The sequence below is a fragment of the Austrofundulus limnaeus genome, unplaced genomic scaffold (assembly GCF_001266775.1).
Source record: "Austrofundulus limnaeus strain Quisiro unplaced genomic scaffold, Austrofundulus_limnaeus-1.0 Scaffold39, whole genome shotgun sequence".
Lineage (NCBI taxonomy): Eukaryota > Metazoa > Chordata > Actinopteri > Cyprinodontiformes > Rivulidae > Austrofundulus > Austrofundulus limnaeus.
Genome location: NW_013952441.1, coordinates 2,504,931 through 2,524,777, shown reverse-complemented (window position 1 = coordinate 2,524,777; position 19,847 = coordinate 2,504,931). Strand labels below are relative to the sequence as shown.

At 39.4% G+C, this 19,847-nt stretch overlaps 3 protein-coding genes and 1 non-coding gene across 7 annotated transcripts in view; 3 read left to right on the top strand and 1 right to left on the bottom strand.

Annotated features, from left to right (window-relative positions):
- Positions 1-2,319, top strand: part of eef2k (eukaryotic elongation factor 2 kinase) — a 15,792-nt gene extending 13,473 nt beyond the window's left edge. For all 4 annotated transcript variants that reach the window (XM_014007108.1, XM_014007110.1, XM_014007109.1 and 1 more), the window contains 4 exons: positions 314-502; positions 586-710; positions 1,811-1,989; positions 2,093-2,319. In XM_014007108.1, coding sequence (XP_013862562.1) covers positions 314-502; positions 586-710; positions 1,811-1,989; positions 2,093-2,202 — 603 coding nt within the window. In that variant the 3' untranslated portion in view covers positions 2,203-2,319. The remainder of the gene's footprint in view (positions 1-313; positions 503-585; positions 711-1,810; positions 1,990-2,092) is intronic.
- A 1,473-nt stretch (positions 2,320-3,792) lies between these two features.
- trnal-aag (transfer RNA leucine (anticodon AAG)) lies at positions 3,793-3,874 on the top strand. The gene has a single exon. It is a non-coding gene; the product is annotated as a tRNA-Leu (tRNA).
- Positions 3,844-15,347, top strand: polr3e (polymerase (RNA) III (DNA directed) polypeptide E). Its single transcript, XM_014007107.1, has 21 exons — positions 3,844-4,162; positions 4,820-4,934; positions 5,449-5,499; positions 5,596-5,673; positions 5,804-5,919; positions 6,014-6,096; positions 6,339-6,446; positions 6,860-6,909; positions 7,013-7,132; positions 7,224-7,309; positions 7,485-7,529; positions 7,609-7,700; positions 7,842-7,962; positions 8,076-8,157; positions 8,263-8,322; positions 8,498-8,655; positions 8,742-8,803; positions 8,898-9,337; positions 13,002-13,079; positions 14,314-14,436; positions 14,514-15,347. The coding sequence occupies exons 2-21, from the start codon at positions 4,896-4,898 to the stop codon at positions 14,568-14,570; spliced, it is 2,049 nt and encodes a 682-aa protein (XP_013862561.1). The 5' UTR covers positions 3,844-4,162; positions 4,820-4,895; the 3' UTR covers positions 14,571-15,347.
- A 180-nt stretch (positions 15,348-15,527) lies between these two features.
- The window catches only part of LOC106516643 (cerebellar degeneration-related protein 2), a gene marked incomplete in the record, with an annotated part of 7,549 nt that continues 3,229 nt past the window's right edge, over positions 15,528-19,847 (bottom strand). The window contains 2 exon segments of the mRNA XM_014007106.1: positions 15,528-16,788; positions 17,480-17,699. Coding sequence (XP_013862560.1) covers positions 16,198-16,788; positions 17,480-17,699 — 811 coding nt within the window.

The window sequence follows — 19,847 nt, the reverse complement described above, 5'->3', positions numbered from 1 at the left end:
GAAATATGAAACAAATAAAATAAAATCCATACAAAGCAGAACACAGCTAAGTGTATCAAAAGTATGTCTATGTAATATTAGAATTTTCTGAGACAATGAATTATGTTTTTTTTTTTCGGTAAGATGCTTTTATTTAATAGAATTTTTGGACAAAAAAAATCACAATATATCGCCTTGCTTACAGTATCGCAATATATCGTGATATATCGTATCGTGACCCCTCTGTCATGATATGTATCGTATCGCCAAATTCTTGCCAATACACAGCCCTATTCGCTAAGATCTGATCATTTCATCTGGGTCTTCCGTTCAGGTCCACCTGGCCATGGTCCGCTACCACGAGGCGGGTCGTTTCTGTGAGAAGGACGAGCAGTGGGATCAGGACTCGGCCATGTTCCACCTTGAGAGGGCCGCCCTGTGTGGAGAGCTGGAGGCCATCGTCGCGTTGGGGAAATGTTACCTGCAGCTGCCTCATCACATTCTGCCCGACATGGAGGTGGAGGTAAACACGCCGGGATTTCACTTCTCGTCAGCTGATTCAGGTTTGCTCTGTTTCTGTTTCTGACCCGTTTGTGTCATTGGCAGGACAACGCAGGAAACAGGATGAAAGGTTTTAAGTACCTCCTGCAGGCTGCCGAGGCCGGCGACAGGTCTTCAATGATCGTTGTTGCCAGAGCCTTCGATACAGGAATCAACCTGTCAGCTGACAGGTGGGGGAAGCAAAGAGTACAAAAAAAAGCTGCRTGAATTCTGAGCGCCGGATGACCGAAACAGAACGTTTTGTTAATTATGACAAATCAAAATAAAAGCTAAAGATGGCAAAACAGCAGCTAAAAGCTAAAACTTGCAAAACAAAAACCGAAAACTAGCTTGACGAAAGTAGCTAAAAGCTAAAAAGCAAGGATGCTAATCTTACGACGAAGTATTGGGACCACACAACATCATTTTATTGTTTTTTTAATTACAAGAATAAAGTCATCATATTACAACATTAAAGTCATACTATTATGGAAATAAAGTTGTAATTTTACAAGAATAAAGTCATAATATTACAACATTAAAGTCATATTAAAATAAAGTCATAATATTATGAGAATAAAGTTGTATTATTACGAGTTTAAAGTCATAATATTACAAGGAAAAAGTCATAATGTAGCCTTTATATGAAAAAGCATGCAGTTACTGCATTAAAATGAGGAAGGTTGAAGTTGTTATTTAGTATTGCTTAAAATAAATAAATAATCTTTTAGCACATTAGCATCAAATAATCAGTATTGTAAAGCTGTATTGTAATTAATGGATGCATTGACAGATTTAGTCGTCACGTAGCTAATTTGGATGAAAGCATATTACACCAGTGACCCAAGTCATCACAGACTTCTTCATAAACACAGAGACATGGCTGTATACAGCAGGTGTGAGGGAAAATAAGGAGGAAATGAGGAACGGAAAATAGACGTGTCATGTAATATGACTTTATTCTCGTAAAATTACGACTTTAATCTTGTAATGATAATTTAAAAAAATCGTGTGTGGCTCTAATACTCAGTCGTATAATCTAGAGTTGAAAGTGTACAAAGTTTATCAAAAAATTTTTCATGTTTTGGTGCACTTCTTTAAAAAATAAAATTAAATAAGGTGTTGTAGATGTTTGTTTGTGTGTCTGCTCATGTCAGTTAGYAGCAGCTGCCATCCTGCATAAAGTAAACTCCACAAGTTAATCAGTTGATGTTTAACCAGCGATCACTAACTGTAACACTGCCCCCTGGTGGATTTACGCTGGAAGATATTTTTCGTTCTGTGTCGACAGAAAGCAAGACTGGGATGAAGCGGTGCACTGGTACGACAGCGCCCTGAACATGATGGACTACGATGAGGGCGGAGAGTTCGACGGCACGCAGGACGAGCCTCGCCACCTACTGCTGGCCAGAGAGGCGGAGATGTACCAAGAGGGAGGCCACAACCTCACCGCGGATCCTCAGAAAGCAGGTCCGGTCCCCTCACCRCTCTCTAATACAAACTGATCATGAAAACAGAAAATATGACCCGAGTCCAAATTTCTGACTATACCGTCTCTCCTGTTTTGATGCAGGCGATTTGTTTACCGAAGCCGCAGAAGCTGCCATGGCGGCCATGAAAGGTCGCCTGGCCAACCAGTACTACATGAAAGCTGAGGAGGCCTGGGCGCTGGTGGAGGAGTAAATATGAATACATAATTCATCCCCACCGATGRCTGTGGGAGTTTCTGAGTGTCAGACGTTCTCTCTGGTTTTAAGACATTCAGCATTTACCCTGAATGATTATAGTTTACATCAAAAAAGAAAAAATAAGCAGGTCCTCTGGACGGGTTCTTCTTTAGTGAAACGTTTCGTCTGTCGTCCAAGAGACGTCTTCAGAAAACAGTTCCTGTTTGTCCATGTGGAGGCAGTGCTTATAAGGCTGAGTTCACTTGAAACTCATCAGACTGAAGACGTCTCTTGGACGAGAGACGAAACGTTTCACTAAAGAAGAATCCGTCCAGAKKACCTACTTATTTTTTTCTTTTTGATTTTTTCTACCTGGATTACTGAGATGCATCAGGACATTAGTTTACATATTTTTACGACAGAATTTTTGCTGTTAGCAGTTTGAATGTGTTAATGTGTGCATTTGCCGAGCCATCGATGATCAGACATTTCTTTCTTCCTGTTTCTGTCTGTTGATTTGGGACATTTAATCATCTTGACTTGTTCTCTGTTTACTTCCCCGTCCCCTCATTACCTTTTTAATGAAGTGAATATGGTTGTATAAAAGAAAAATGTCTAAAAAAGTAAAATCAGAACAAAGAGCATTGTTAATAGACTAATGTTGGAAGAGTTTATGTAAAAAATAAGTACATAATAAAGTTTGCCTTGCTTTTTATTGCTTTTCATTTCCTTGTGATTTTTCCCTTTTTTATGTGTAACTGAGAAAATTGTTCCTTCAGAGTTAAAAACTTCCTTATTCAAAACTTCCAAACTAAACTTGAATAAAATTATTTAAATAAACTCAGATCAAACCAGAGAAATTGCTGTTGCCCAGAAAATGCAGTGACTTTCCTACATACATCCTACATACAACCTACATACATCCTACATACATACATACATCCTACATACATACGTACATACATACATCCTACATACATACATTCATACATACATTCACACATCCTACATACATACGTACATACATACATACATACATCCTACATACATACATACATTCATACATCCTACATACATACGTACATACATATATACATACATACATTCATATATACATTCATACATACATACATACATACATACATACATACATACATCCTTCCTTCCTTCCTTCCTTCCTTCCTTCCTTCCTTCCTTCCTTCCTTCCTTCCAAGAGGTAATGAAGCCAATTTCATAGCAAAATATTCTCTAGGTCATAATGCAGAGATATATTTTTCATATTGTGACTTCATACTTTATACATGACTCAGCATATCTAAATCATGACTTTGCGAACCAAAATTGAGATCTTCAGTAAAAATTACGAGATTACACAAGTCATGATGAGATCCTAATAACATCTCATGTTATTGGTTATTCATGTTCTTCAGAATGGCAGACATTTTATTACATAGAAAGTAATGCTAGTTAATAAAAGTAGGAAAGTTTCGTTATGGTGGAAAATGTAAACAAGCAAAAGGAAGTCAATATAAATACAAAAACAYACAAAAACATACGCGTTTTCACATTTAATTTGTCCAATACGTGGTAAAAGCAATAATTGTGAGGTAGCGTGGCCGAGCGGTCTAAGGCGCTGGATTAAGGCTCCAGTCTCTTCGGGGGCGTGGGTTCGAATCCCACCGCTGYCACATGTTCTTTTTCAATTCATTCACAATTTCTTTGGTCTCCTTATTATCGCCAACGTGGAAACTATAACACATTACTCCCGAGATGTGATTAATAAAATGTGAAAAACTTGCGTGTTTCATATACTGCTACAGACACGAGCTCCTCCCCACGTGCCTCTGTGTGGAGCTGACTCAACATCATACCTTCACCCCAGCAGCATTGAGTTAACTTCTGTTGGTTCTTCAACGATCGTCCTGGACGTCTCACGCACGCATGAAACTGTTTAAACCGGGCGGTGAAAAGTGCAGGTGAGAGATGAACCTGTTTACCTCCGGCCGGGTGACTGACTGTCAGTTTGTGTARCAATGTGCCTGTTAGCACGCCAGGCTAAGTTAGCTAGCATGCGCTACGTACAGCTGACTTGGCTAGGCTATCACCGGCTAACAACCTCTTTGTCTCATTCGTTTCTTATTCTTTTACTGAGAATTTAAACAAGAACTTTGTCTTCGCTTTTCCTTTTTACCTGAAAACGGGTTAAAAATTAGAAACTGAGTTGTACAGGTGAACGGTTTTAGCTAAGTTGCTAACATAAAGCTAACGCAGACAAATACTGACTTGGCTTTAAAGCTGGTGTCATCAGTGTGTAATAACTCTCTGAAATCACAGTGTTGAGTGTCTAGAAGGCATACTGTTTATTAGAATATATTTGAATGAAGAGAAGTCATTTAAAGTGGGTGGCTTAATGTTGCATCATGTGTTACCTGCTGTAAACTTTTGTCTCTAAATATTGGTCCTTCTGACACTATAAGCTTATAATTCAATCATCAGTCTAGCTTTACCCACCATATCCTGCATTAATTCGTAATAGTTCTCCAGCTGCATGTTATTTTTATGGCGTAGCCTCTCAGTTATAAACTAGATGCTGTGCAGTAACTCCCTGTACTTCTTTTTATTTTATTTTATAGGTTTGGTTGGATCCCTGACATCATCAGCTCCTCTCTCTTGTGACATCTTTCAGCTTCTGGCTGTGATTTCATCATTATGGCCAGCAGTGAAGAAGACGACCCCATTATAGATGAGGTATAAGTCTGTATTATGTGTCATAAATATTGCTGTTTAATATGTTTGTAATTGGTTTTCTATGAATAAAACGATGACTGGATTTTTTTCAAAATAAGAAGATATCAACATAAAGGGAATTGTATGCTATTAGCTAATTTTGTACGGCAGCCTGTGCTCATTCCATCATTCCAACTTGTTTTGCCAACACAGGTCACATGTTTCTTTTTGTTTCTTTCTTTTCCCCAGCTTTTCAAAAGATTGCCTATAATTTGTTTTGCCTGAAAACAAAACCCAACTAGTTAAATGTTTGTTRCTGACTGTAACACAAGCCAAAGCATGCTTGATCCAACCCCCCGGGCTCCGAAGTTGTAGTGTTCTCAACGACTCTCAAGAAAACATTTGTTTATTCTGGTTATCGGTCCTCATGGTTGGATTTCCAGGAATCAAATTTGTTTAGGTGTTCATTTTTAAGCAAGTCCTAAGCTTTGTGGTGAAAGATAAGGTTTCTGATATACTGTTTCTCTCCTTGTAGATCGATGTGTACCTCGCCAAAAGCCTTGCAGATAAACTTTATCTTCTCCAGGTGAGCTTTCCTTTTATAGGACTCAGTCTTTTTAAAACAAATCTGGATTCACTCACTGATCTGTAATTTGTCATATTTGTATTTTTTTAAACTCAGTATCCAGTGCGACCGGCCACTATGACCTATGATGATGTCAATCATCTGTCAGCTAAGATCAAACCCAAACAGCAGAAGGTAAACACATCTGGCATTTTTAATTCTGCTTAACTTTAGTTGTTTCTTGAAATTTGTTTTGGTTCATTTATTTCTTTGCGGGTTTATTTGTTTTTGGGTTTTTTTGTGTGTGTGTTTCTTATCTTAACAGCTGGAGCTGGAAATGGCCATCAACACCAAAAGTCCAAATTACTGTCGCAGTAAAGGAGAGCAAATAGCTCTAAATGTGGACGGCATGTCCTACGATGAAACCAACACTTACTCATCGTATGTACATATATTTTTTTTACTTTATTAATCCTAAAGACGTCCTAGTTCGTTTAGTAGATTGACAGTTCTTGCTTTGATGTGTCTTGTTCAGAAAAATGATGGACAAACAGACGTTTTCCTCCATCCAGGCCACGACCAACACCTCCAAATATGCAGCTGCTTTGTTTCGCAAAGGTCTGACCCGATTACCTGCTGCCTGCTGCCTGCTGCAGCACCACACGTGTGCTGACTTTGTCTGATTTGTTGTAAATGCTCAAAGGTCATTCGTGTTTCAGTGTTTCTTTTTACTAATCATCTAGCTTTGTTTACATTGATAAGGTTATAGTCCGTTAGTTGGCATTACAACTAATATGGAATCATATACTGTAGAAAAGCCAGAATACAGTCTAATTGTTTTTTACTGATGATTTCATCAGGTGAGCTTCATATCACCCCGCTGACGGGAATCCTGCAGATGAGACCTAGTTTCTCTTATTTGGACAAAGCTGACAACAAAACCAGAGAGCGGGAGGCGGCTAATGAAGGTGTGTTTTCCACCTTCACATTTAAAACATCCTTATTTTATTTTTAAGAGCAGAAGTGATGAAATTACTTTTTCACCCAAATAAAGTAAATACAATTTTATTTTACTTTGCAAGAAATGTGAGAAAATTAACTTTTTTTGTAAACAAAAAGGACCCAATTTCCTTTAGTTGTGAATCATGTTTGAGATTAAATGTCTTTTGTTGTTTGATTGTCAAAGAAATCCACAATAAATACAAATAATAATAAAAACAATTTATAATAAACTACTTTTTCTGTATAATTTATTGTTACAACAATTTGGAAAAAAATAGCCTTTTATTTTAATGTTTGATTTATATAAAATAAATGTGGAGTTATTGTCTTGAATAATTGTAATGATGACTGCCGGATGACCCGATTCTCTCGCCTGCAGGTGGAGACTCCTCCCAGGAGGAAACTGAAGAGGAAGCGAAGGCGATCACGGTGAAGATTAATATTTATTAATGCAATAATGTTGTAGCCACGTTATCTTTTTTAAGTTTTCGTGCAAACACCGAGTGTGAAATTCTGCACGCTTCTTCTTTAGGTGAGGTTTGCCCGTCCCGAATCGGAGCAGGCCCGGCAGAGGAGAATCCAGTCTTACGAGTTTCTGCAGAAGAAGCAGGCGGAGGAGCCCTGGATCCACCTGCAGCACCACCGGGCGAAGGTAGAGGGACCACTCAGACTGAACATGTTCAGTTTGGTGACATTACTGCTCTGTGYGTTTGTTTTTAATGTTTCAATTGTTTTGAATGCAGGACGGGCGCTCGGAGCAYGAAAAGCAGTACTTGTTCTGTCAGTCTGTAGACGCTTCGCAGAACTCTGAACTGGTCAAAACTCCAAAGTGAGTGGTGAAAAAAAGAAAAACTAACAGTCCTTATCTGGTGTCATATTTATTGTCCAAAATGTTATTTTAGTTGCACGTCTCCATGAACGCAGCTAACATTTCGCTCGCGTCTTTATTCACCTGATCAGCTCTGATTTCAGAGCTTTGCTCAAACTCTCTCCTGTTTTCTCAGGGAGTACTTGACGATGCTGATGCCCCCTCTCACGGAGGAGAAAGTGTAAGTGTTTCTCACTTTTTTTTGACAAATGTTTCTGGATTTAAGGTTATTAACATGACTGTTCCTCTGTACACATCAGCGTGAAACCAGTCGGCCCCAGTAATGTGCTCTCCATGGCTCAGCTCCGCACCCTGCCGCTTGGCGATCAAGTCAAGACGCTGATGAAGAACGGTAAGCTACGATCACTGGAAAATACTGATCATGTTTCCTCCTTTCTTTGATAATTATATGTAATGTCTGCTATAAGCTTAGTAAAAATCTTTCTCTGTTACAGAAACGTTTAGTTAACTTGTGTTAAATTTCTGTTCTCAGTCAAGGTGATGCCGTTTGCCAACCTGATGGGGCTGCTCGCCTCTGGTATCGACCAGACCGCGGTGCTGCGCTGCATCCAGCAGGTGGCGCTGCTGGTTCAGGGAAACTGGGTTGTAAAAAGGTGAGAAAGAAATAGACTTTGATTTTTGATGGAAACTGATTGTAAAGAGTGTCTGCATTGTTTCAAATTGCTCAAATAAACTGATGCTGATGTTTTTTTCCCCTGGTCCCAAGTGATGTTCTGTATCCTAAAAACACCTGCAGCGCTCACAGTGGTGTCTCTGCTGAAGTGCTCTGTCGTGGCAGAGACTTTGTGGTGAGCTGTTATCCCTCTTTTTTAAAATCTATTTATTTAATTACTCAGAATAAATTATAGTATGTTGTTTTACAGTTCGAGTAAATGACTGTTTACTTTCTGTAGATGTGGAGATTCACTCAGGAGCGCTCCGTGATGAGAAAAGAAATTGCATCCATCATCAAAGTAAGAAGTAGTTTGAGAAAAAAGAAATTGTTGGTTTCACTTTAATTAAAAACCTTTTTATAGTTTTTATTTGTTGCTATTTAGGAGCCTAAAACACTTCTACACAGAGAATGCTGTTTTTTTTTTTTTTTTTTTTTAGCTAAATCAGCTAAATCCTTCCCTCTCCCTCCATTAGCTTCCTCCTGAGGATGTGAAGGAGTTCCTCGAACACGTAGCAGCTCCTCGGGTCAACCGTGGCTGGGAGTTTCTGCTGCCCACTGATCTGGACTTCATCAAGAAGCATCCAGATATCRCCCACAGGCAGCAGATGTTGTGGCTTGGTATCCAAAGCAAGTAGGTTTCAAGAAGAAGGTTTACTGAAGTTTTTTTTTTTTTTGAGGAAAGGTTGTGGATATTAAAAAAAATCTTTTTTTTTAAAGGTTGGAAAAGGTTTTTAATTTCTCCAAAGAAGATTTTGTGCCAAAGAATGACCCGCAGCCAGGTAAAGMAGAATTCTATTGGTCATAACTTGCTGTTTTTTTTATTACTTTTTCTCTTTTAGTTTTACGTAAGTTGACTTCTGTGTTGTCCTCTAGAGCCCGTCCACGTCAGCGGGGAGCAGCGTCTGAGGATGGCTCAGGAGCGAGCGCAAGAAAAGCAGACGTCGCTGCAGCGGGACCTGGATGTCAGACGTGCAGGGAGCAGTGTTTCAACCAACCGGCAGCCCGTCAGGGAGGACGAGCCGATGGACACCTCCATCCCCAACGGTTCTGTKAACGGTTACAGCAGCTCCGCCTCTCCGGGTTTTGATCTCTCCAACGGGGGGAGCCCCTCCAGCATGTTGTCCCCGGAGCTGCAGGACTTCGTGACAAAGACTTTCCGGAAGCATTTTGTGCTGACGCTGAACGAGCTGAAGCGGCTGTTTAACCTTCACCTAGCTTCCATGCCGGCGGGACAGAGCGCCCTTCGCTCCGTCTCGGACCACGTGCTGCAGGAYGCCGTGCTGCTCTGCCAGTGCAAACAGATAATGGTGCCTGTGAGTATTCTGTCATGGAAATTTAAAATCCTTCTTTTTTTTCCCACTCCTTTCATCCCGGCTGCTCTGTTTTGAATATATTGAAGTTTCTGAAGATTTTTACCAGAGATTCCGGTAAACAGGAAGTTACAGCAGTCAAGCCTGGAGGAGACAAGGGCATGAGCGAGTTTCTCCATGTCAGCAAAAGTGAGAGAGGGCTGAAGTTTAGCGATGTTGTGAAGATGGATGAAGCAGATTTTAAACCAATGCTTAAAGTGCCTGTGACATCATTTTTTTATAATAACTATGAATGTATTTTTGAAAAGATAACATTGATAATATATTATTAAAAAGATTTCATGCTGCTGAGATGAACAGTTGTTGAGATATTTGCATGTGAAGAAACAGGAAGTGATGTCAAAGGGGAATGTCTGAATATAAACAGAGCGTTGATAAAATAGCTAACAACACAGACTGTAGAGAAGAATCTGATGGTTTTTTTTTTATATTTTAATCACGATCATAAAAAGATGAGAGAGTCAGAGTTCAAAAAATATTGTTTCAATAAACAAAAACCAGGGAGCTTTCTTTCTCAAAGAGTTCCCCTTTGATGTCACTTGCTGTTTCACTTTAGCTGAGCAAAATTCAAAAGAAAATTTGCCAATTATGTGATATAATGTGTCAAATCATGTGTATTTTGCCGAGTTTCTTAAATAGAAAAATATTTTCTTTGATTTTTTTTTTGTATTTCATGTAAATGCATGTCACAGGCACTTTCATGTGATTTTCAAATGTAARTTGAGAGTCCAGTCTCACACCAAGATTAGTAAGAGGTGGAAAGGGGAACGTCTTGTCCAGGGAAAGAAATAGTAGTCATGATTGATGTCTGGACCTGGTGAGGGGTGGCAGTCAGTAAAGCCTCCAGGCAGGTAGTCAAGGCAGTGATGATGAAGATGATAGTGATGCTGATGATGCTGGTGCTCCTGCTGCTATCAGTGTTGAAGTAGGTGATGCTGCCAGATTGGTTAAGGTATATGAGACAGTCCTGATGTAAATCTGTGTCTCATCTGCAAAACAATAAAAAAAATGCTGTGCTGACTAATGACTTGGCCTAAAATCAGCATATACAGAGAAAATAGCAGGAGCCCGAGGACTGACCCTTGAGGAACACCACGGGTGACACAGGCAGTCTGAGACTTGGCTTTGCCACGGCTAAGAAGTCTACTGGAGATAAAAGGTTTAAACCAGTCCAGGACAGCATCACAGACTGAACTCGACATAAACACAGTGGAGGAGGAGGGAGGAGGATGCTATTTAGTTTAGTGATAGTTTAACACATAAAACACAACATCCTGTTTTACTGATTCTTCATTAGCATGACCAGTTTAGATTTTGTGTTACGAGCTTGTTAGAAGCAGAGGCAAAGAATAATTTCAGTAGAAATAACTTGTGGCCGAGTGAGAACAGGTTAAGTAGTACAAACCTGCTGTAGCAGGATGTGGTAAAATGTAACACAGTACAAAGGAACAGGAAGAAGCAAAGATCACATCCACTGTTCAGAACATGCAGCAAGCACAAAATAACATAAAAAGCAATATTATATAAAGAATAATAAACATCCAGTTAAGTAAACTGGGATCATATGGTTTATCTCCTTTTTTTGTTTGCCTAAACTGTAAAATTTCCAACTGCTTTTAAAGTTTAGATTTCTCGTGTGACCCGGCTGAGAGCGTCTTTGTTGTTCTCTGATTCACCTGCAGTTTGGCTTTTGAAGTGTTGAGATTCTTTGGTCCTGAATTAAGATCCGTTTCACCTCTGTTCTCTGRGTTTAAGCAGCCCGTGCAGCTTAAATAAGGCCTCTTTTTTTTTCTTAGCAGCTTGAATGTGAGTATCAGGTTTTTCCCGCACAGAATAACGACATTAACGGACATTTTTACAGAAGCTGGCGCACTAAAGCAATGCAGACCTGGTTCTCAGGTTCCATTCAAGTTCCAGAGGCCACCTGATATCTTTTGTTTGTCTCTGCGTTTGGGCATCTCAATGCAGACTGTTGGTTATCAGTCCTCTGGATTACTTTGCTCCCATGATGTGGTCTATCTCAGGGGTTCTTAACCTTTTTGACCTCGGGGCTCAATTTGTTGAACATAAAGTGGCACAAGACCCAGTCAGACATTACCGATGTATGGATCAAAATGATAATTATTCTAAATTTTGGTTTGATTTTATTGTATTTGCATTATAACTAAACTATCACAACTAACATAACTAAATTAAATACACTTACAGTTTAAAAGTAAAACTCCTGTCAAATGACAAGACATGAATATGACAACCATTTTTATTTTGTACCCTGCCCGTAAAAATTGTTTGAACAAATACAAAGGTCGGTCAACAGACCACTCAGGCTTATCAGCACAAAAATAAATGTTTTTAACATAAACAATAACAAAAGAAACTATTCAAAAAATAAAATTGAGCATAAAATAAATAAATTAAAAATGTTTAATGTAAATTTTTCAAATTAAAAAACTGTAAAAATAAATTTGATAAAGTACAAATGAAAATAAAGCCTTTTTAAACTTTTGCAACCAGAAGCTGCTCTTCTTATTAGTGACAAACAATAACAGTAACAACAGCTTTTTGACAAGTTTAAAATCTCTTTAAAATGCATTCAAAATGTTTAAAAATAAACTACAAAAATGAATTTAAAGTGCAAATTAAAATATAGTTGTATCTGCAACTATTTGATAATGTTTTGAACTTTTCAAATATTGAATGGTAGAACCAGAAGCTGCTCTTCATATTAGTGACAAACTTTGGTGTTTATTGACGAGTTACTTTCATTTTTGCTTCTACTTTTCCTGTAAAATAAGTTTCCATTCTCGGCAGGTTTCTAAGGTTCTTCTTCTACATATTAAAAAAATTGTTAAACAACTTAATGGCGCACTACTGCTACTAGTGGAGAGAAAGTGTATTGCACCTTATTTAAAATCACTGCGGTCCCGCGGCCCTCTGCGACCCAAAGTTAAAAACTGTTGTTCTTTTGAGGCCCTCAAGGTGGCGCKCAACAATCTCTGGTCTATCTGACCCACATCCCTCAGATCTAACTCACTCCTGAGTTTTATCTTTAGTTTTAAAGGATTTTGGAAGCTGCAGGGGAGGGGACAGCATCAGCGTCGTCTTTCTTATGCAACAGATTATTAGCTTTAAAGCTAATCTCTTTACTGCTCAGCGAGCGATTAAGCTAGAAGGTTGTTTGTAAACACAGACAGATCTGGGATCAGAGGAGTCAACCTCCACCTCACTGTTAACATTATTGTTAAGATGTCTGGCGGTTCATAGATCAGTGTCCAGTCTGTGGGTCGGTTCTGGAGACCTAATCCTGGTTGGGGGTTTCTTGCTGTCCCAGACTGTTCTTGTTTTGACTTGGTGTTCATGGAAAAGATCAAAGTAACATGAAGCCTCAAACAAATGGTCTCTGTACAAAAGTTATAAGTTTTGAACAACAGAAGACACTAGTGTATTTAGGTATACTTTTCATTTCAAAGTTGCATAATGAAATACAGATTTTTTTTTTTATTATAACAGAATAAGGCTCACATGAGAACACTTTCTTCACTTAAACAAGGCTTATAACTGACAGATCSTGGGTCAAGTCTGAAAGTTTTGTTTGTTTTTCTTTTAGTTTCCAGCTCAGACTAAAGCAGCTCCTGAYGAGCAGAAGGTTTTCGGCTTGTGGGAGAAGGGAGACGGCTTCGACCAGGTAAACACTCTCCTCTCTCTCTCCATCCAGGTTTTCTTTTTAGCTAGAAGTCACCACAAACCACAAGTTAGATTCCGCAAATTCACACGTCGCATCAGTTTCAGGTCACTTCAGAATAAAAGCATCAAGATWTTGAAGTGATAATCAGTGAATCTGAACTGCAAATTTTTGTATTTCTTTTTTTGTGTGTGTGTTTTGTGGAGTGAAGTTGCTTGGCTCAAATCTGTACAAARAACTAGGGCTGCACGAATATTAGAAAAAACTGATATTTCAAATTTTTTTCTAACCGTGAAATTTGCAGTAGGAAAAAATACAGGAATGTTCAACAGATGATTTAAATAACACTTTAAGTTATGAACTTGCACCGATCATACTTATTTTTTATATGTTACAAGTATGTTTTTGTCTGTATTTGAGAGTTATTTTTCTTATCTTTATTGCTTGCTTTTATTGCCCGGGKTAGGGCTATATTGCGACAGACACGGGATCAATATCAGTAGAAAATAAGTTTGAAAGAATGATGCTAATTTCACTTTTGGAAGTTGATGAAATTTATGAAGTGAAATAAAAGTTATGGACAGACTTGGAGTGGAGATTGTTTCAACACATTTTACCACCTGCCTCTGTGTCCATCTTAGTTTCTGTTTCCATGATCGCACTTTATTATTAGCATTCAAGCTAACCACATTTTACCTCTTCCTCCAGTTATTTCTGAATTTGCTCATCTTCCTCGTTTTCATCAAGATCCTCGCTGCCTGCTTTTGCTGGCAGAAGCAACTCGTCAAAATAAAAGCTATAAYTCGTGACTAGTTTAGCCCCTTGATAACAGATTGATTTTGCTTCCTACATCGCAGGACCTGCAGTGGGATTATTGCGCACCCATACATTGTGATCATGATTCTCAAACGATATATTGTGCAGCTCTACAAAGAACCAAAAAAAAAAACATTTTGGAGTAAAATGTAAAGATAATTTTTGGATGTGTGGATTGTTTAATTGTCATTTAGCCTGGGTTTACTTTGCTTTTTTTTAATCACTTCAGTAGAAAAAAGAACTTATTAGTTTCTTAATTTCTTCATCATCAGTGGTTTTTTTTTTTTAAGTAAAGAGAAAATAGAGGAAAAAGTAAAGTAAGCCTGGGTTTACTTTGCTAAGAAATGTAGACCCATTAAGGATGTTTCCTAAAAGACCAACTTCATCATTTTTTCTGCGAATTTGTTTTACTCTCCCGCAGCACCGTCGGCTGCTCTACGAGTTGTTCACAAAGAACTACCGGGCCAGGAGGGCCGCGATTCAATCCAAACTGGCTCAGGAGCTCRGAGAACCAACCAAAGCCGAGCTCGACCGGCTGCTTCACGTAAGATTGAACAGAACATCTCCTCCGCCCTCTACTTCCTGTTTCCCACCAATCTAACCTGTAATTTATGGTTTCAGGAGTGCTGCGTCAGCTATGCGGGGATGTGGTACCTTAAGGGAACGCTACCGTCCTGACCCTGACAGCAACCCCMCCCCCCACCCCAGCCCCCCCCACTGACAGATAATTAAATTTTCTCCCTGGTGTCGGATGGGAGGGCAGAAGAGCCAGTCACAGCAGCCGGTTCCGGTCTGCGAACCGATGGAGGACAGAGACGTGGGACTCTGCTGCTGCTCGTCAGAGGCTTTGCTGACTTCAGAGGAAACGTTTCTGACTCAAAACTGTAAATCTGTGAGAAAACAGACACTCTCTCAAAACKGAGGAGTCTGCAGATAAACTGAATATTTAAAAAAAGAAAAGAAAGTAAAATATATGTACATTTACCATGACTTATTTTATGTTCATGGTGTTTGTGTTTTTTTTATTGACAGGTTGGGTTTGAAAGCAGAATGCTTTCATGTTCCTCCTATAGTTTTTTGCGAAGCAAACCTAAAGGCCTTATGAGGAAAATCMATTTAATATCAATTTTAAGATGATTTCTTTGTTTGTGTGACACAWTTTTGGTTCAGAATATTTGATGCAGACATAAAAATGGATTAAAGCTTCAAGAAGGATCCATCTCAGATTTGTAATGTTTTTTTGGGACTCGTGGACCTGCAGAAAACTGCTTATTTTTCTGCTTTTCTGTGTTTATCTTTAAAACGTTTACTTATTCATCAGTTTTGACAAGTGGATTAAAAGGTTGATATTGAAGGTGTTTTCTTATTTGAAGCTGAATGTAGGTTTTCTATTGGAGTGACTGAATTTTGAACAGAACCAATAAAGAAGCAATTTGGGATAAAATGTAACTGAAATGTCCTCTAGACTGTCCTTATCTGTCTGTCCATGAGACACTAACAGGAAGTTGTCCACAGGTGGTACTCTTCTTTGCAATTATAAAACTGATCAAATTAGAATTTTTATCMAAGTATTTGTCAACTTAAAAAAATGCAAATTATCAAACCAAACAGACAAAAAAAAAAAACAGACCAAACTTCAGATTCAACTTGTTTTATATTTTATGGCTCAGAGTCAAGTTGATTTCTACCAAACAGTGTCCACAAACAAACGTGGACATTTCCAGCAGGCAGCGAATGCAACACGAGCGATTCCTCTAGCACAATCTTTCATCAAGCTTTAACAGGTTACATCATCAAGTCATTTAAGTTTATTTAACTACATTCAGTCACAGAGATGAACTACTCTACAATAATCAAGTATATTTCTGAGAAAGATGTTCCAAATCTTTCATTCACAAACATAATGTTCAACTCTCACAGCCTAGAAATAAGCTTTTTTTTAATTGTTGCAAAAAATAAATAAAATAAAAGACCAAACATTTACAATTCAAGATGGCCGCCACAGCTGATGACACAAAAYGGCTCAAGCTCAGGGAATTTTGCAGATCTTGAGCTAAAATTCGGTGCGGTAGTAGCTGAGAGTCATCAGCATCACACACTCTGTCCTCCAGCCTCTGAGAGGAAGACGGATCGTTTTGCAGGTTTTCTGAGTTGTGAGGTAGAGTGATTTCACCGCAGAGGCACTGGTGTATCTGTGCAAACATCTGCAACATGAGCTGGTTTCCTTTAGCCCTTTTGATTCTTAAAAAAAAGAATGAAACCTGTGATTGGAAGATAATAATTACTGGCRTTATTTTAAAAGCAGCTACTGTGAAGTAGCTTCAGCAGCCGAGGGTCTTCCTCTGTTTTTATTCAGGTCATCTTTGGTTTTCTGAATGCGGGAGAAGATTTTCCTGAAAAGTTCTTTATACTCGGGTTGGCGACGGTCGTCCTGGAAGTCCTCCATGTCTGCTGGACTGAGACGACCTGCGGTGACCCCTGAGGTCAGAGACTTACAGCCCGGTTCCTCCTCCTCCTCTAGCTGGCAGCGCCGCAGCAGCTCTTCGTACTTCACCTGCAAGGCGCTGTACTGAGCGTCGACCTCATTGAGCAGCGAGATCCCGCGGTACTTCACCACCTCGGCGCGGCGCACGCAGGAGCACTCGTGGTCGTAGATCCCGCCGGGGGAGTCGGGCGCCTGTGTGGCCTTCATCAGCCGCTCGCTGGCCCAGCGCTTCAGGACAGCCGGGCTCCTGGCAGCAGCGGGTTCCCCAGCGCCCTCCTCCTCGGGGTTGAGGAGCAGCGAGTGCGGCAGCAGGCCGTGGAGGAAGTCTGAGCAGGTCGACCTGGAGGAGGACTTGGATTTCCAGAGCTGACGGAGCTCCTCGGCTTCGTGCTCCAGCTCAGACACTCGAGCCTGATGGRAAGGAGGGAGAATATGAAGGTCAAAGTATGAATAAAAGGAACTCAAGGGGGGAAACTGACCAGGGGCGGAGACRAAGGGGTGGTGCCAAGTGTCACCKCAGGTACCTGATAGGCCACCCCAGGTACCACCCCCAAATAACTGACAAGTGGGTGGGGATCTTGATTTTTTTAAATGATTGTTCTTTGATACTATTGTACTACATATTTTTCTAAGCTGTGTATAGTTAAAGATGGCTTATCCTTTTTATAAAATTAGCATGGTTAGCTTAACTTGGGAATAACAATCGGCATGTGATTAGCTACTTAAATTTCTCACCAATAAGACTTGAAATGGCTGAACTATAGCCTTTTAAAGTTAGCTGTAGTGGCCATCTTGAACTTTTGGTTAGCATGTAGAATCACGTAAAGACTGTTTTTTGGCTACTTCTACACTAATCCTCAGCTTTGTATGTCTAAAAATGGCTGAATAATAAGTGGTGACTGCATTCAGCGTGCTTCTTGGATCATTCTTAGCTACTATCACGCAAACGTTCAGCTTGATATTTCTTAAAACAGGTGAAATAAAGCTATTTGGAATTAGCTGTGGCAGCCKTTTTTGAATGTTCAAATCCAGCGTGTTTGTCTATATTTGTATGTGACCCCCCTTGCAAAAAAGTCTAGCTCCGCCTCTGCACCCGACTGACCTGACACCCCTCCATCGCGGCCAGTTGTTGCTCCAGCGCCGTGTTTTCTGTCGCCAGCAGCTCTGCTTCCCGCTCGGCCTCCTCGCGGCGAGCGCGCTCAGCGGCGAACWGATTCTGCAGGGCGCGGAGCGACTGCTGCAGCGACGCCAGCTCCTCCTTGTGCCATGGCGCAGCGGAGAGCTCCAGGTCGTCGGCGCGCTCGTCGGGGTCACAGTTAGAGCTGCACAGAGACGTCTGTTAGCAAAATATCACATGAACCAGTGGACTTTGGGGCGCCAAGTGTAAAATAACACATTTTTTTAATTTCCAAAAATTAAAAATTTCCATTCGTAACGTTTCTTTATTTAGCTCCCTGTTCTTACATTTTACTAATTTTTACTAAATGTTCGATTAAAAAGTTAAATAATATGTGTAAATATTAAATCCTAATCTAAATGCAAAAGTTCAGTCTGTGACTTGCCTATCCTTCAAATATAAAAAGTCAAAGAAAGCATCTTTATACGTAAGAAAATGGGCATAGTACAGTTGATTTTAACGATTTTGTCACATAATTGGCCTATTTTCTTTTCAGTTTAGCTCAGCCAAAGTGAAACAGGAAGTGACATAAAAGGGGAACTCATCAAGAAAATAAACTCGCTGGCCTCAGTTTATTAAAACAAAATTATTAACTTTTCTTTGTCTCATTTTGATAGCGACTAAAGATAATCAAAATAAACATCAGATTCTTCTCTACAGTTTGTGTTGTTAACTTTTGCAACAATGCTCTGTTTAYATGCTGACATTCCCCTTTGACATCACTTCCTGTTTCTTCACATGCACATATCTAAACAACCGTTCATCTGAGCRATGTGAAATTTGTTTTGCAATATGTTATCAATGTTTYCTTTCCAAAAATGAATTCATGTTTATTACAAAAATTTGATGTCACAGGCACTTTAAAWGTTGTGGCTAAATTTTAAAGTTTCTAAGTTTATTAATAGATAACTAAGTGATGAACCAGTGCATCAGATATTCCTGTCCATCGTTACGTAACCACCTTCTAATCTGTGACGCGTCTGACTTCAGGGAAGCAAAACACAGTGAGAGGTGACAGGAAATGCACACGCAGATTTAAAAGATCAAAGTTCAGGAGCCGAGTTTAGCCTCGGTTTAATCAGGTTGTTCAATGGGATGCAGAAATGAACAAAAAATCTATTATTTATTGCAAATTTTTTACATTTCAACGTGTTTTAGGGGACTGTTTGCCTGGGAATGGCAAAATAAAACACACAAAAAAGCAATAAACAGAGAACCTGAGTTTAATCWAGGTGATTAGATTAAAACCACGTTATCGACCCACACCTGCACCCTTCGGCACAGACTTTGACCTCCTTCCTGCCAACCTCACTTACAACGCCGCACTCTGACTGCAGACKGCTGCTGTCAGGTTCTTATCAGCAAAACTTTCCCCCAAACTTTCCTGGATGTTTTCAAGAAGCCGTTCTGTCTGAATTAAGAGGTGGTGAAGGAAKCGGTTCCACCACATATCAACAGGAAGTGACCTCAGCGAGACGCTGCTGTGAGAAACAGGATTAGCACCGGGGAGGATTTACTGATTCTTTTTTTCCTTTAAGTCTACAAAGAGCTGCTCGGTCAGTGACAAAGCTGCTAAGATGATTTTATCAGGATAACTGAACTTTTTCAAATGAATTTGTCCAACATGTTATTTTGCAGCAATAAATATTACACAGTATCACGCTGAGGGAAGTGTGGCTGCAAGTGTAAAAAGATAAATTAGCCAACATGAGGCTGTGAAGGTAGTTAAAGGGAACCCAGACTAGTTGTAAATTATTCTTTTTTTGTTAATTTACTTAACTGTTAAACAAAGATAGGAAAAATACTATGAGCCACACACATAAAAAATGAGAAAAAATTATTTTGCTACAAAAAGCTGTTTTACAAATATATTCTTTATGATTTATGTAGCTGAACTGTGTTACTGAAGATTTAGCAGATGGGTGACACCGTAACAAAAGTACAAAATTAGCAATGAGTCATGCTTGGATTTGAATCAGTACGTTTTACATTCAATAAAATCAAAGATGTTAAGAAAGAAATTGGAAAAAATTCTGGCTATTTAGTGATATTTCCACACTTGTGGTCTTGACTGGTCTTGAAATAAAATCCCAAGTCTCGATGTCCGAGATCGAGACAAGACCAAGACCATCAACATGTGGTCTTAAGACCGGTCTCAAGTACTACAACACTAGTAATAATAATATAATGATAAATATTGTAGCATTTCCCCTACCATTATCTGGCAAACACCCCTGTTAGTTCTTGAGCTAATATTATATATTTGCTGTATATACTATACATACATATATAC